Raw genomic sequence first — 16,490 nt, 5'->3', positions numbered from 1 at the left:
AATAACACATAGTGAAAATGGTGGGGGTATGTAAACAAAGGCTAGAACGCACCGTCTCCCATTCCACTGGCAGTGGAGGAAAACATATCTGCCCCTATCATCGATCTTCTGATCTAGTGGGAGGTAGTCCACTTTGTGGTGAATATATACACTGACTCCACATGAGTAGGTAGAGAAACATGAATGATACTGGAACTTGGCCCATTTCCGAGTTAATAAGTATGTCTTATCCTTAGTGTTATGTGTCTCCGTTAGTCCCACAATTGCTGGGAGGTGTCTAGTAACCGTGTCAAAAACCATAACCCTCTTAACCTTATCCCCCAGACCTCGTACATTCCATGTTAAGATCCTACTCATGTGTGCCTTCCACCTGTGTTTTCATTCTTATCTTCATTAGTAATCCCATCAAGACAACCATCCCTCTCATATCCCCTCCTCCTTCCCCCCACCCCTACCCCCTCCCTCCCCCCCCTGCTGGTTGGCGAAATAGAACATTTCCCCCTCCTCTTACTCTACGCCCCCTTCCCTCCCCCCCCGCACCCCCCTCACCCACTCCACAGGCCATCTCATGATCCTATTCCCTTGGAATCCATCCATTCAGCGGCCTCCTCTGGTGATCCAAAAAAACTAACTTGATCGTGGTATATTACGCGTAACTTAGTTGGGTATATCAAGGAGTATTGTAACTGGGCGGCTGCTAACCTCCTCTTTACTTCTCTAAATTCACGTCTCTTTTCCTGCGTTGCTCTGGAGTAATCTGGGTATATTTCTATATTACGGCCATTGTACTCTATTGTCTGCATCTTCCTTTTTGCCCTCATTATTACGTCTCTGTCTCTGGAACTTAAGATTTTAACTAAGATGGCCCTGGGGGGACTCCCTTTTAACGGTGGTCTTCCCGGGATTCTATGTGCTCTATCAACTAAAAACCATTTAGACAGGGTACTTTTATCAAAACTATCCTCCAGCCACTGCTGGATAAACCCGGTTATATCTTCTCCTTCCACCCCCTCCGGAAATCCCACTAATCTCATATTTGATCTCCGGGATCTATCCTCCATTGTGGTAACTCTCTCTAGCAGGATTTTCTTTTCACCTTCTAAAGCTTCTACTCTTTTTTTTGTCCCATCAATATCTCTCCTCATCCCTCCTGAGGATGTCTGCAGCTCCTTAACCTTTTCCCTCACCTTATTCATCTCCTCCTTGATCAAGGAGAGGTCAGCCTGAGCAGAAGCGATCTTAGTGGTCAGATCCTCTAAGCTATGATTTGACTGTTGTACCGCCCCTAAAATTTCTCCCAGTTTTTTATCAACTGAATTTATTCTTTCCTCCATCCCTTCTCCATTCCCTATCCTACTCTCAGCCCCGGGGCATTCGTCTGGGACGGGTGGGTCACCTCCATCTTTCTGGGCCTCCTTATTCCCCCGTAGTGCACTCCTACTCTTTGGGTTTGGAGGGGATTTAAGGTATTTTTCTAGGCCAGTTACTGTGCTGCTCCCTTTTCCCCCACCCGGTGAGGAGGTTCCCACCGATTTTCTGCTATAGTTTTTTGGTGGCATCTTTTCATCTCTTCCCCTCCCTATCCTCTCCCTATTACAACCTCCCGCGCACAAAAAGGGGAAAAAAAAACAATCATGAGCCACACACAAAAGCCACACACAAAAAAAATAAAGATATCAAATAGCTGCCGTGCCGTCACACGGAAATATGGGCAATGAAGAGAAAAAACAAAACGAAGATATGTCCCCTCGACGGAGTCCAAGAAGTGGGCCAAGAACCACAGGTCTATTTACCAGTCCGTATCCAAAGAAAAAAAAAAAAAAAAAAGTCCGGTTTATTCTTCCTACCAAACAACGAATAATGTCCAGAGGCTGGGTGCAAGCAAATTTCAGGAGAAGGGAGGACATGAACGAAGGGCGATCAGAAAGTCGATTCATGAGATATGATTATCATACCACTTATGCTGTTATACCGTCGGGTGCACCGCACGAAGGTACATAATGTGTCAATGGTCTCCCAGGTCGCCTGCTGTTAAAGAGGACCTTTCACTACTCTACAAACTAAAAACTAACTATACCTGTGGGCAGAGCGGCGCCCAGGGGTCCCCCTGCACTTACTAGTAAGTCTGGGCGCCGCTCCGTTCGCCCGGTATATGCTCCGGTGTCTGCGCTCCCTCTGACTGATTTCTTGTAGGAGGCGTGTCCCTTGCTGCACTGCTGGCCAATCGCAGCGCACAGCTCATAGCCTGGCTATGAGCTGTGCGCTGCGATTGGCCAGCAGTGCAGCAAGGGACACGCCTCCTACAAGAAATCAGTCAGAGGGAGCGCAGACACCGGAGCCTATACCGGGCGAACGGAGCGGCGCCCAGACTTACTAGTAAGTGCAGGGGGACCCCTGGGCGCCGCTCTGCCCACAGGTATAGTTAGTTTTTAGTTTGTAGAGTAGTGAAAGGTCCTCTTTAAAGACACTTAAAGGGGACAAAATTCCGTTTTCTGGGCGGGCACCAGTCCTGCCGGGGGTACCTGACACCTTAGGACAGCTTGAGAGCCTCCATATATTTCCGGGTGTATACCCACTCGCAGGCCCACCTGAAGCAGCCGTGTGCCGGGCCAGCAGGGCAACTTTTGCGATACGCTGCACCCAGATTTTCAGCACAGTGCTGTGGTATACAACCAATTTATTTTTATCCCAGGTTCACCCGGCAATTGTTACAACAGAGGGGAAAGTGAGTAACACCCATCATCAAGCTGCCTTGTTCCCCTTCTTGTGTCTTCAGCCTCACCCCTCCAACATACCGCTGGGAGACCAACCGAGCACCACGGCATACAGCGCTGTCTCTCAGCAATGCTTAGCAATGCTTAGCTCACTGCACAGGCTCCAAGGAGTCGCTTCCGCATTCCCACAGGGTTACAAAGTTACAAAGTTGCCAGGCTACTTCACCATTACTTCGCTACACGGGTCAGCTCCTGCGGTCACAGTCCTCCGGAGCTCCAGGCGCTATCTCCGGATCAACTCGACGGATCACCAGTAAGGTCTGCGGATCATTCAGCGGCTCCCCCGTTCCATGCGTGCGCCTTCCATAGAGAGCCACACGCCGAGGCGCCGGCAGCCTGCAGGAGGGAGGAGGGAGGGAGGAGGAGAAAGCGCGGCACGTCCTCACGTCATGCCGCTACGGCTCCAAGCCTGATCTCTCATGTAGAGAAAGTTAATACAAGGCACTTACTAATGTATTGTGATTGTCCATATTGCCTCCTTGCTGGCTGGATTCATTTTTCCATCACATTATACTCTGCTCGTTTCCACGGTTACGACCACCCTGCAATCCAGCAGCGGTGGTCGTGCTTGCATACTATTGGAAAAAACACTAGCCTATAGTGTGGAAGCATGGCCACCGCTGATGGATTACAGGGTGGCCGTAAAAGTGGAAATGAAGAGCGTATAATGTGATGGAAATATGAATCCAGCCAGCAAAGGAAGCAATATAGATAATAACAATACATTAGTAAGTGCCTTATTTTAACATAATAAATGCTGTTTGCTGAAGTGAGACAACCTCTTTAAGTGAGAATGTTTGCTGTGTTAAAAGTACAAACAAAGGAGGAAGTTAAAGAGTTGGGAGAGGAAGTAAAATACATGGAATAACTTAAAAAATAATATCCAGAAAACCATCCACAAATTTTCTATATAAAAAAAAAAAAACACATAGAATATTCACATATAGTCTGTTAATATGTGATAACAACATTGATGGTAGTGTCCCTTTAATAGAAACTGTTCAACCAATTATTTCTTAATTACAACCTTTGCTTGCCATAAAGAAAAGCTTATGAATTTAATTTGAAATATTTAGTGGTCACTTTATGCTGGCTATAATAGGGCTGTGGAGCTTCCCTATACACAGCGAATGATGACCCCTGTTCACAGCACCTACAATGGGCACATGAGCATCAGCACTGGATTATGTGCAGCGAGCCCAGGAGGAGCCATAGAGGAGGATGGGAGAGGTAGTGGCTCTAGCTGTTACAGACAATCACAATGTCCTTCCTCATACCATTGCTCTCTGGGACAATGCAGTCAAAGGAGGGTGCATCCTTTCTTGTCCCAGTTCATACTCAGGTTCTAGAACTCCCACTTGATGGTGGTTGGGGTGCCCATGATGTTGGTGTTTGGATGGGTGCCAGGTATTGTGTTTAGAGTGCAATGGCTGGCGTATGGTGCAGGCCAAATTTAACAGAATAAAGATCTCTCTTTACTGAAGTGGAAAATAGGAGTTGTAGTACATCCAACAATAGCAAAACACAGCTCCAACTGTACACAGTACAATCTGTATGGATTTAGGCCAGGATGTGATTTACGACCCTTTCTCAAGTCTCTTCCTGCAGAATCCATGGCAGGCAATCATACTCTTTTAATGGTGGCTGTAATGTCCACTGAGGGATACAGGGTTTTAGAGATACGACTGGTCATTTCCAGGTTTGAAGGATGTCTTAGCAATATTCCCCTCAAGGCAGTGAAGTCTTATCAGCTTTTGGTAGCAGGTTACCTTACTGACTCCAATGCTCCTCCATGCAGACTCTAGGTTCTCTATTTCTCTCCTTTGTCTTTCTCCTTCTCTCCTTCTGTAGATCATGCGGAGACCGTGGAGTCTCTGTAGCTGTTTGGGCCTGAGGATAGGGAGCAAAAGGCACAGATTCCTCTCTTTACAAACTCCTGTCTAGACCTAAGGTTAGGAGTGAGGCCAGGATTGTGAACACCGGCTGTGCCATCCATACAGGCCTATGCTGGGTACAATACAGTACCTAACATGACAATACATAACAATATATTACATATCAAACCATTTGCAGATACTTCCTGCTCTGGGGTATTACAGATGGAGTAATGGAATAAAGTACCTGGGATTGGAATACCCCTTTAAGTGTTTCAGGAATTTGATGTACAGTAGTTCTTCTGTGGGATTGGGTTAGACTTTGTATGAGTAAGCCTTGGGCAGCCTGTTGCTGGTACACCGATTGTCCTTCATTGCACCACTTTTGGTAGGTATTAACCACTGCATATTGGGAACATCTCCCAAGAGCGGCCATTTTTGAACATGCCCTGACCAAGTCATCTAGCCGTAACAATTTGATCCTTGCCAAAGTTGCTCAGATCTTTCTGCTTGAGCATTTTTCCTGCTTCCAACACATGAATTTTAACGCATTGAGGGGGGCACTATTATTAGTCTTGATTCCCCCTATGCTCCTGGAGGATGGACTAAGTTTATGCAGAGAAGCACAATTGGTGTGCTCCCCACTCACGGCACATCCCCTTTTCTCGCCTCTTCTGAAAAGCCTGTTATGGCTGATGGGTGTATATCAGATCCTGCCCTGTTGGACTTTCTCCAAAAACATCATGCAAGCATGCAATTCTCTTAAAAATCATGTGCAGGAGTTATTTTTAAGCAGGAGTGTAATTAAAATGATTAATAAACATATTTTAGTAACAGAGGAGGCGGATGGGAGTGGAATGAAACTAATGTCTTACTTCATAGCAGTAAATGACATTATTATATTCCTGGTTTTTATTTGTGCTTCCTTCAGTGAAGTTCTGTGTAATGGCCTCATTCCATTGACAGAACTATGTGCAAACAAACAAGTCCCCTGCGGCTGTATGCTATACAGTATATACAGTACGTACAGTCAGTGGCGTACATAGAGAAGTAAGGGCCCCATAGCAAGGATCAGACCAGGTCCCTCATAAAGGTCAGACAACTTTCTGCCTAAACCCTTTCTATGACCCTTGGGCCATTTTTTCCACTGCCTCATTTGCTAACAGTTGTTCCTTTAGGCCTCCTGCACACGACCATTCCCCCCCCCCCCCCCCCGTTTACTGGCCGTTTTTTGCGTTCCGTATACGGTCCGTATACGGAACCATTCATTTCAATGGTTCCGCAAAAAAAAACGGAATGTACTCCGTATGCATTCCGTTTCCGTATTTCCGTTTTTCCGTTCTGTTTAAAGATAGAACATGTCCTATTATTGCCCGCAAATCACGTTCCGTGGCTCCATTCAAGTCAATGGGTCCGCAAAAAAACTGAACACATACAGAAATGCATACGTATGTCTTCCGTTTCGGTTTTTTGCGGAACCATCTATTGAAAATGTTAGGCCCAGCCCAATTTTATCTATGTAATTACTGCATACTGTATATGTCATACGGGAAAACGGAACAGAAACGGAAACACAACAGAAAAAAAAAAACGGAACAATGGATCCGTGAAAAACAGACCGCAAAACACTGAAAAAGACATACGGTCGTGTGCAGGAGGCCTTAGACTTAGGCCTCATGCACACGACTGTTGTTGTGTCCCGTGTCCGTTGTTCCGTTTTCCGTGATTTTCTGCGGACCTATTGACTTTCAATGGGTCCGTGGAAAACTCGGCTAATGCACCGTTTGTCATCCGCGTCTGTGATCCGTGTTTCCAGTCCGTGAAAAAAAAATATGACCTGTCCTATTTTTTTCACGGGCAACGCTTCGCGTTTTTTTTCCTATCATTTGCATGGCAAACTTGACTCCTTCATGTCTGGTGATCCTCCAAAAATAAAGGAAGACACACGGAAACAAAAATGGAAACGGATCACGGAACAACGGAACCCCATTTTGCGGAACGGAACACAATGGTCGTGTGCATGAGGCCTTAGAGGGTAGAGTCCTGACCAAGTTTTCACCCCCAGTAAAAGAATGGATGATCCCAACTGGGCCCCCTCTTGCCCTGGGCCCCATAGCAGCCGCATGGTCTGCCACTATGATAGTTACGCCCCTGCGTACAGTGTATATATAGCGCTCAGTGTGCCATGGTGCTCCGTGCAGTGCTATATGTCAGAGATATTCCCCCTGGAAGCAAGACTTCTAGGTGAGAATAGCTCCATAATATGGTGCCCAATGTACGCCGAAACTGGATGTATATTGAAACACTAGAGTCCCCTAAAAGTATATGGATGGCCTAATACAGCTTCATACACCATGACGTTTAAGTCCTTAGCCTGGATTCACGTGCAACATGTATTTAATTAAGATGTTCCAAACATTTTTCTTTTTGGTTGCTAAAAATGCAGCACGTAGATGTATAGGAGTTCTCTTCATGTAATGTGTTTTTGATTGTGGTGTTTTTCATAGCTTTTGGCCCTGATGGCCTTCTTCTCAAAAGGCAGCATCCTCAAGGTTTGACATCATGGTGTTTTTCATGCATGATCCCCAATTTTAAAGAAGATTGCAGCTGACTATGTGATCTGAGCAGTAGCTTTGGGAGGAGATGTGATACTGTGGCATATTCACAGGATACGCCATAAATGTCTGAGAGGTCTGGATCGCACCTCTGGGATCTGCTTCAGTAGAATGGGGCAACAGTTGCGGCTCTGTGAATGGAGAGGTGTGTACACATGTTTGGCTGTCTCCATTCTCTTCTATAGGACTTATAAAAATAGGCCATTGGCGGATCCTAGGGTGGGGCAGATAACAACAACTCATTTTAGAGTTGTTATTTTTTTCCTGAAATCTACTTTATGGTATTCTGACAGCCCAAACCCCACTGAGTATTAATTCCCATTGACATCAATAGAAGCCCCCATCCTGTTGTGCCTCCAGATACCGGGATGTCTATAGTGATCAGAAAGTCAATGTAGTGATGTATAGTAAAAGTTCCTTTACGTGGGTTGATGTGCAGACAATTATTGGGAAAGAACTGAACGTTCTCGATATTTGCCTACTCATCAGAAGAGGTGGCAGCTGCATTCAGGGCTGGCCTTATGGGTGTGCGAGCTGTGCGGCCGCACAGGGCGCCATGGCAACAGGGGCGCCCGGCGGCCGACACAGCCACTGGCGGATCCAGGGGCGCTGTAGGGTGCGGCAGGCCACAGGGAGATGAGCGCTTCCATTGTGGAAGCGCTCATCTCCATAGTCATCTGTATCGCTGTCCTGAGGACAGCGATACAGATGGCTGTGCTGAGGCAGGGGAGGGAGAGGCGTGTCCCTTTCCCTTCCTCTGATAGGCTGCCGGCCTAGTGCCTGAAGCCTATCAGAGGCCGGCGCAGGCGGCACGATGACGTCATCGCGCCGCCTGAGCCGTACAGCGCGGGATACAGGCCGGAAGAGGCCTGCATCGCATCGCTGACACTGAGGTAAGTATAAGTGTTTTTTTTTGTTTTTTTTATATATGCAATACTTTTACTGGCACATTGGGGGGCTGTTATTACTGGCACATTGGGGGGCTGTTATTACTGGCACATTGGGGGGCTGTTAGTACTGGCACATGATGGGGGGGCTGTTATTACTGGCACATGATGAGGGGGCTGTTATTACTGGCACATTGGGGGGCTGTTATTACTGGCACATGATGGGGGGGCTGTTATTACTGGCACATGATGAGGGGGCTGTTATTACTGGCACATGATGGGGGGGCTGTTATTACTGGCACATGATGAGGGGCTGTTATTACTGGCACATGATGGGGGGCTGTTATTATTGGCACATTGGGGGGGCTGTTATTTGTGGCACATTGGGGGGCTGTTATTACTGGCACATGGGGGGGCTGTTATTACTGGCACATTGGGGGGCTGTTATTACTGGCACATTATTGGGGGGTTGCTCTTGTTACTGGCACATTATTGGGAGCACTATAGGGGCATCTACTGAGGCCACAAAGAAGGGTTATTTTATATGGGGGCTCTGTACAGTAGAATTTTATACTGGGACACATTATGGTGGGTACTATGGGGAAGGGGGGAGAGGAGTCCTATGGGGTCATCTACGGGGGGCACTAAGAAGGGGTATTTTATACTTGCAAATTAAGGGGGACAGTGAGGGCATCTACTGGGGAATTTTATACTGGTACATTATGGGGGCACTAGAAGGAAGGGGGGAGAGGAGCACTATGGGGGCACTGTAGCTTTTGGCCCTGATGGCCTTCTTCTCAAAAGGCAACATCCTCAAGGTCTGACATCATGGTGTTTTTCCCCCTAGTAGCAGCACCAGCCTCTCTCTGCTCTGCAATTCCTCTGCCCCTTCTCCAAATCCTTATTATGAAATCTTTCTCATTAGGATAAAACACAACATCAGCTCCGCCGAGCTCCCGCCAAGTGTTGAAGTGGTGTCCGAGATCCCCAAGGGCCAAGCCAAGTAACTGTAAGTTTTCATGTGAAATATGGTTATACACATATAGCATACACTGTGCCACACAATATATAGTATACCGCTACACTGTGTAGTCTGTTCTATAAGCACCATTCTTTTGTGGCGGCGGACAGAAAATAATCTGGAAGTGCCCCTCGCGAGACCAGGCTCTGGATCCGCCACTGGACACAGCTTGCAGTCGGTCTCTTACAGCAGGCCGGCCCGAGATTGTGTGAAAAACTATTTGTTACAAAGATTGTTTTCCTCTTTGTGTATGTTTAAGTGAACCGGGGGGAAAAAGGGCGCGGGCGCCACAAGATTAGCTCGCACAGGGCGCCTGAACACCAATCATCTCCTCTGTATGGGGAGAAGTGATCACTACTGAGATTGTTGAGCCCCATACAGATTGAATGTTCCGGGGCACCAGATCACTGTTTACACTATGATTTTGAAACTATGATTTTGAAACTATGAAACTATGATTTTGGGTGCCATATGATGCTTTCACCCGATGAACGAGCATTTGCATCTGGTAATCAGTGGCACATTTACATAGGACAATTATCAGGAACGTACGTTCATGCGAATGTTTGTTCCCAATAAATGTTCCCCATAATCTGCTTGTGTAAAAGGGCCTTTAATTCCAAGTGAACATCATAGGAGGTATAAAAATAGATAAAAAAAGAGCAGAACATCTTGTAGGTGCCATACCATACTACAGACTATATACATAAAATACATTATATTTCTTTTTAAATACTAATAAAACAGCAGATAATAACAATAAAAAAAAATATATTTTTTAATTTTCTTGGTCATTACTTATCACACTGTCATACAAATTGAGGCAAGGATAATAAATGATAAAATAAAATTTGACAGGTCAAGAATAAATGTTACTTTCACACTAGCGTTTTGGCTGGATGCCCCAGGGCTCAGCAAAAACACTTCCATTACTGATAATACAACCTTCTGCATCCGTTATTAACGAATCCGGTTGCATTATCTTTAACATAGCCAAGACGGATCCGTCATGAACTCCATTGAAAGTCAGTTTTCTATTTTGTCAAATAGTGTCATAGTTAAACGGATCCGTCCCCACTGACTTGCATTGTAGGTCAGGTCATGACTGATCCGTCTTGCTCTGCATCTCAGGACGGAAAGAAAACCACAGCATGCTGCGGTTTGCTCCCCGGTATGAAAACGGAACGGAATGCATTTTGGAGCACTCCGTTCTGTTCAGTTACGTTTTGTCCCTATTCATAATGAATGGGGACAAAACGGAGGCGCTTTTTTCCGGCATTGAGACCCTATGATGGGTGTGAAAGTAGCCTTAGCAAAACATCCTGTTGTGTTATTCGGCTGTGTTCTCGCCTGCATTGGAGCCTTCAGCACAGATTCCAATGAAAATGTTGGGCGAATTACAGCAGGATGCTGCATTACCTGACGTGACCCATTATAATCAATAGGGGTCTGTCAGGTACCATTGATGGTCATCGTTGAGCTGATCCTGTGATGGAGCAGAACAATGCAGGTGTGAACAGAACCTTAAACCTCTTTCAGATACAAATATACTCATATCAAATAGATATACAGGCGGTCACTAATAAGTGCATTATAATGGTATATCGCTATAATAATAATGACTTACCTTTGTACGGATAACAAGGGGTAGTGGTAACAACAACAGGGGAGTTACCAAAAGAATGAAAAACCGCTTGCAGTTCAGAAGATGCTTCACACATGGTGCCATCATATGGAGAAGCAGATGTAGCAGTAAAGTATTTGTGAATCCTAGTTCTCTCTTGGCTCCCAACCAGCCCCAGAGGTGTAGTGTCCTTGAAGCGCTCTGAAGATGTGACTGCCTTAGGACTCCTCACATTCATACAGTGCAGAGTTAGGTAGTGGGAGGTAATCAAGGTGTGTTTTGAAATATCTTCTGTTGAGCTGCATTTCCACGGCAAGGTCACAGTCCAACCTCACTATACAAAATGATGGGTGGAGGGAGCCCTCCTGTCAAACAGCTTGTATCACAACTGCAAAAGATAAATGAGAGGTTAGGTTCCGTAGACTTCATTGGCTGGGTACATATAAATGTTGATGTATGCCCTGTGCTTAGATCAGCATTCTGCCTAATGGCATAAGACGACTGTGGGGACATTCCTGAGCCAGTACAGATAATACATGCATGATGATGGGGCTTTAAAGCTTCACTCCTACTCTTTGATCATGTCACAGAAACTGAGTGGAAGTTATGCTGGGAGCTCTCCAACGTGCATCGTTGCATCAGTAAAAATTTTGCAACTCTTTGGATCTCTTCTCTATCGCCATCTGCTGGGGAATATGGACATTAAAAAAAGTGCGACATAGTATATATCCTTGAAATACCTTGAAAATAAAAAATTTACATATAAAAAGTGCGACGAAGATGTTAGTAGAAAAATGTGGCTTTAAAGAGGTACTAGTACAAATAGGAATATGATCCATTGTATGTATTATCTATGTTATGCTATGTCCTCTCATTTAAAAAAAATATATATTTTTTTACTGCAATACTTTTCTGGGTTTAAAATAAAAAAAAATAAAAAATTTTAAGTATTATTTTTTAAGAATCAGAGTTTAATTGCAGATGATTTGTTGCAGAAATTTCTGTGCTGATGGATAGGGTTGTTTCTGCAGCATGCTCATGGATTTCTGCAATCTACAGTACATTCAGATGAATGGAAACGGTACAAAAATCCTACATAGTTACATAGTTAATACGGTTGAAAAAAGACATGTCTATGAAGTTCACCCAAAGGATAGTTGGGGATGCAAATTTTAGAAAAAGGGGAGTGAGACCCAGATTTCTACACATTTTCATAAGTATTAATGTCATTTACTTTCAAGAATTAATCTAAGCCCTTTTTTAAAACTGCCCTACTGATTCATAGTTCTTATGGTGAGGAAGCCTTGATGCCTCTGGAGACTGAACTTTTTCTTCTTCAGACAGAGGCAGTGCCCCTTGTCTTTTGAGGGCATTTTACATGAAACTGTTTTTCATTGTAGCTTTTGTATGGCCCATTTATATATTTGTATAGGTTAAAGGGGTTGTCCGAGTTATGGAAAAAAAAGATATAGCACTGTAAATCTGATGGTCAGTGATATATAACTAGGCTAAGCAAGTTTTAGGCAAAAATATATCTATTTCCTCATTTCCCTGGTTCTCTTCTGGCCCTTTGTTTACTTGCAAAAACAACAATCTGTGCCCCTTCCCCTGCACTGCTAAGGGCTCTTTCACACTTGCATTGTCCGGATCCGGCGTGTACTCCACTTGCCGGAATTACACGCCGGATCCGGAAAAACGCAAGTGAACTGAAAGCATTTGAAGACGGATCCGTCCTCAAAATGTGTTCAGTGTTACTATGGCAGCCAGGACGCTATTAAAGTCCTGGTTGCCATAGTAGGAGCGGGGAGCGGGGGAGCGGTATACTTACAGTCCGTGCGGCTCCTGGGGCGCTCCAGAATGACGTCAGAGCGCCCCATGCGCATGGATGATGTGCCATGCGATCACGTCATCCATGCGCGTGGGGCGCCCTGACGTCACTCTGGAGCGCCCGGGAAGCCGCACGGACGGTAAGTATACTGCTCCCCACTACACTTTACCATGGCTGCCAGGACTTTAGCGTCTTGGCAGCCATGGTAACCATTCAGAAAAAGCTAAACGTCGGATCCGGCATTGCGCCGAAACAACGTTTAGCTTAAGGCCGGATCCGGATTAATGCCTTTCAATGGGCATTAATTCCGGATCCGGCCTTGCGGCAAGTGTTCAGGATTTTTGGCCGGAGCAAAAAGCGCAGCATGCTGCGGTATTTTCTCGGGCCAAAAAACATTCCGGTCCAGAACTGAAGACATCCTGATGCATCCTAAACGGATTTCTCTCCATTCAGAATGCATTAGGATAAAACTGATCAGGATTCTTCCGGCATAGAGTCCCGACGACGGAACTCTATGCCGGAAGAAAAGAACGCAAGTGTGAAAGAGCCCTAAGAGAGTGAATACAAGTGCTGCCCTGAGTGACATGTCTGCCTGCTGGGAGACTCAGCAGCATGTTGTATGTGTAGGACTAAAAGTCCCAGCTGTAAAATGACACTGCTGATACACACAGGATCTTCCCCCTACCTGCAATGCTCTGCAGAACTTCTCTTTCAGCTCCTGTGCCCAGCATGCCTGCAGCTACACAGTAAACACTTCAGCCCTGAGTCTGTGCAGCTAAAGGGGTTAAGAATCCTGGGGGATAGCAATAAGCAGCAGCCGACAGTGCAGGGGGGCGTGGCCAGCACAGAGATGTCTGGTGTACAGCTCTCTCAGGCTTGTGCATCAACATTATCAGAGCAGGGAGAGAAGCTGAAATCACAGGTCATGTGACCCTCAGTGAAATCTGAGAAACCAGCCACTGGAGATAAAGTGAGTTAATTGGAAATCTGTTACATTTGCCTAATTAGAAACATAGAAAGAACAAAAGAATAACTCGGACAACCATTTTAATCATGTCTCCCCTTAGAAGTCTCTTCTGAAGACTAAATAAATGTAATTATTTTAATCTTTTCTCATAACTAAGACCCTCCATGCCCCTTATCAGTTTAGTCGCTATCCTTTGTACTTTTTCCAGCTCCAGGGCATCTTTTCTGTGGACTAGTGCATCCTTGTCCCTCTCCTGTCCTGATCCTGCAAAATGTATATGTAGTTCCATGCAACTGTTATGTTAAATGTAATGTGCCTGGTTCACCAGCAGATGGCGGCAATAATGGCAGAGCTATTTTGGCTGGAATGGAGCCTTTCTTTCCATTCTAGCCCTCTCTAGAGAGGGAGGAGTTCTAGTTAGTGTGAGTTGACCCCCTTCCAAGGGAGGTTGTATAGGAGGTTGCTCATCCCTTCTGGGTGAGCCCTGCCTTAGCCAGCAGAACACCATTACTTCTGTTGGACCTGGAGGCCCAAGTTACAAGCCTCAGAAGCAGGAGGTAAAGTTCCCTGGATAAAGATAAAGACAGATTCAGACTACAGAAAGTAAATTTCAACAGAAAGGAAAAGTTTCTATTTAATCGTGTCAGCACAGCAGAGACAGAGAGTGACAGATGTATCAGAGCTGAGCATATTTTCCTGCCAGAATTTATGCCAAAGCTTGCTGACGATCAAGATAAAATTGGACGATTGTTCCCTGATGCAAGTTTACTCCATTTCTTTCATTATTCCTTCACCCACTATACATCTTAGTTGCACGGCTGGGGACAACTAGGTATCCAGGTAGGAGCACCGTGACAAGTGCACAGCCACACCTAAAGGGACATTATAGACAAACCTTACACCACTCTGGCATTCCTACACCTGGGTACCACTATCACCATCTACTTAGGGGGACTCCGTCCCCTGTTGCTGATATGCAACTGGCGTCACGACCAAAACTCTTATAACATATTAAAGGGACCCCCTGGCCGACGTCTTCCCTGTGGCCACTGCAGATCTGCACTGAAACAGTTTTCAAGAGGAGGCCACTCCTCTGTTCACATGTCCAAGGGTTTTTGCCACTCAGTTTTTACAAACCTCCCCACCATATGATAAAATATATCATTAACAAAATGTTGGAAAACCGCAGGAGCATTAGTTAACCCAAACGGCATAACCAGATTCTCAAAATGACCCTCTGGGGTATTAAACGCAGTCTTCCATTCATCCCCTTCCTTGATCCTGACCAGATTATATGCCCCCCTTAAGTCCACCTTGGAGAACACCTTGGCACCAACAATGTGATTAAACAAGACGGGAATCAAAGGAACGGGGTATGGCTCACGGACCGTAATCCAATTGAGCTCTCAGAGGTCCAGACATGGCCTAAGAGTTCCGTCCTTCTTCTTTACAAAGAAAAACCCTGCTGCCATTCGGGATATGTCCGTTAGCCAGACTTTCAGCAATATACTCTCGCATTCTTTTGGGTTCAGAAAGGTTATATAACCTAGATATTCCTTGTGTCCTTTGGAGCAGGTCTATGGCTTCTTCGTCTGTAGGTAAAGACTTAAGTCCATCGTCAACATAAAAGTCTCTCTCAATGAAGTGTCGAACATCCGCGCCATACTCCTTTTATCCATCAATGGCAGTTCTTCGTAAACTGTATGTTGGAACAGATAGTAAGGGACTATTTCCGAAAATATGTACTTTCATGCGGTATTCAGTATTCTCATTGTCCATGTTGTTGTCATTGTGCCACAGAAACCTTAGGAAGTTCCTATGGTCTTCACGTACAATGAAGCAATGAAACATCTGTTCAATATCAGCAGTTATGGCAACTGGTTCTCTTCTAAATCTCTTCTAAATACGCCTACAAGGTTGTTGGTAACTTTTTCGGGCCAGTGAGAAGAACATAGTTTAGGGATACACCTTGATGCTTGGCACTGGAGTCAAATACTATCCTGATTTGTTTTGGCTTACGTGGATGATACACTCCGAAGAAAGGCAGATACCAGCACTCATCGTGTTTTTGAAGTGGTGCCGCTGGTTCGGAGTGATCCTTGTCAAAGATCCTTTTCATAAAGGTGATGAAATGGTCCTTCATTTCAGGCCTGTTCCTTAGTGTTCGTTGAAGTGAGTTGAATCTGGATAAAACCTGTTCCCGATTGGTTGGGAGTTTGGCCCTTGTAGCATGAAGAGGTAATGGTGCAACCCAACTGTTAGACTCATCCTGAAAGAATTCCTTATCCATTATTTTGATGAAATCTCTGTCTTCAACTGACAATGCTATTTTGTTGTCCTCACTTGTAGTACAAAACACCGTGGTAACTAAGTTGTCATCACAAAGGACAGGAGTAACATCAGGTACTTGGATGATGTCCAGAAGCTTCTCCTTTACTTCATAATGGTGAGGGCACTGTTTGAAGTGGGATCCACGTCTGTTTCCCAACATGTAAATCTTGAAGGAGTGGATCTCAGATGGCGTACACGTCCTGTTCAAGCATACATCGCCCACCATTTCCCAGCCTAAGATTTCAGCATTCTTGCCCATTGCAGGAATCTCATCTACAAGGTGCCTTAAATGAGGATGTTGATACTCAGCTTCTGGAGTGGGAATCTCTTCCCTTTTGTCTCGTATCTGGAATCAGACCATTAATCCATCAACCCTTCTGCCGAAGGTCTCTACACGACCAGAACAGGTTCTGAGAGTATATGGTGTTGCGTGACCCTCTATGCCAAAGATCTCAAAGAATTTAGGCTTAACCAGGGATCTGTTGCTCTGTTCATCTATTATGGCATACATCCTAGCAGCTTATCCCTTGCGTATATCTTGAGTAGGCATTTCTTGGCTAAGCATTTGT

At 45.3% G+C, this 16,490-nt stretch overlaps 1 protein-coding gene across 1 annotated transcript in view; it reads right to left on the bottom strand.

Moving 5' to 3' along the window:
- LOC122932452 (solute carrier family 13 member 5-like) overlaps nt 1–11,360 on the bottom strand; it is an 85,372-nt gene extending 74,012 nt beyond the window's left edge. Inside the window, 1 exon segment of the mRNA XM_044286860.1 lies at nt 10,799–11,360. Within this exon segment, the coding sequence (XP_044142795.1) occupies nt 10,799–10,903 (105 nt within the window). The 5' untranslated portion in view covers nt 10,904–11,360.
- Nucleotides 11,361–16,490: the final 5,130 nt, after the last annotated feature.

Source organism: Bufo gargarizans, chromosome 3 (genome assembly GCF_014858855.1).
Source record: "Bufo gargarizans isolate SCDJY-AF-19 chromosome 3, ASM1485885v1, whole genome shotgun sequence".
NCBI lineage: Eukaryota > Metazoa > Chordata > Amphibia > Anura > Bufonidae > Bufo > Bufo gargarizans.
Note: the sequence above shows the minus strand (reverse complement) of the source record. Positions and strands in the feature narration are given on the sequence as shown.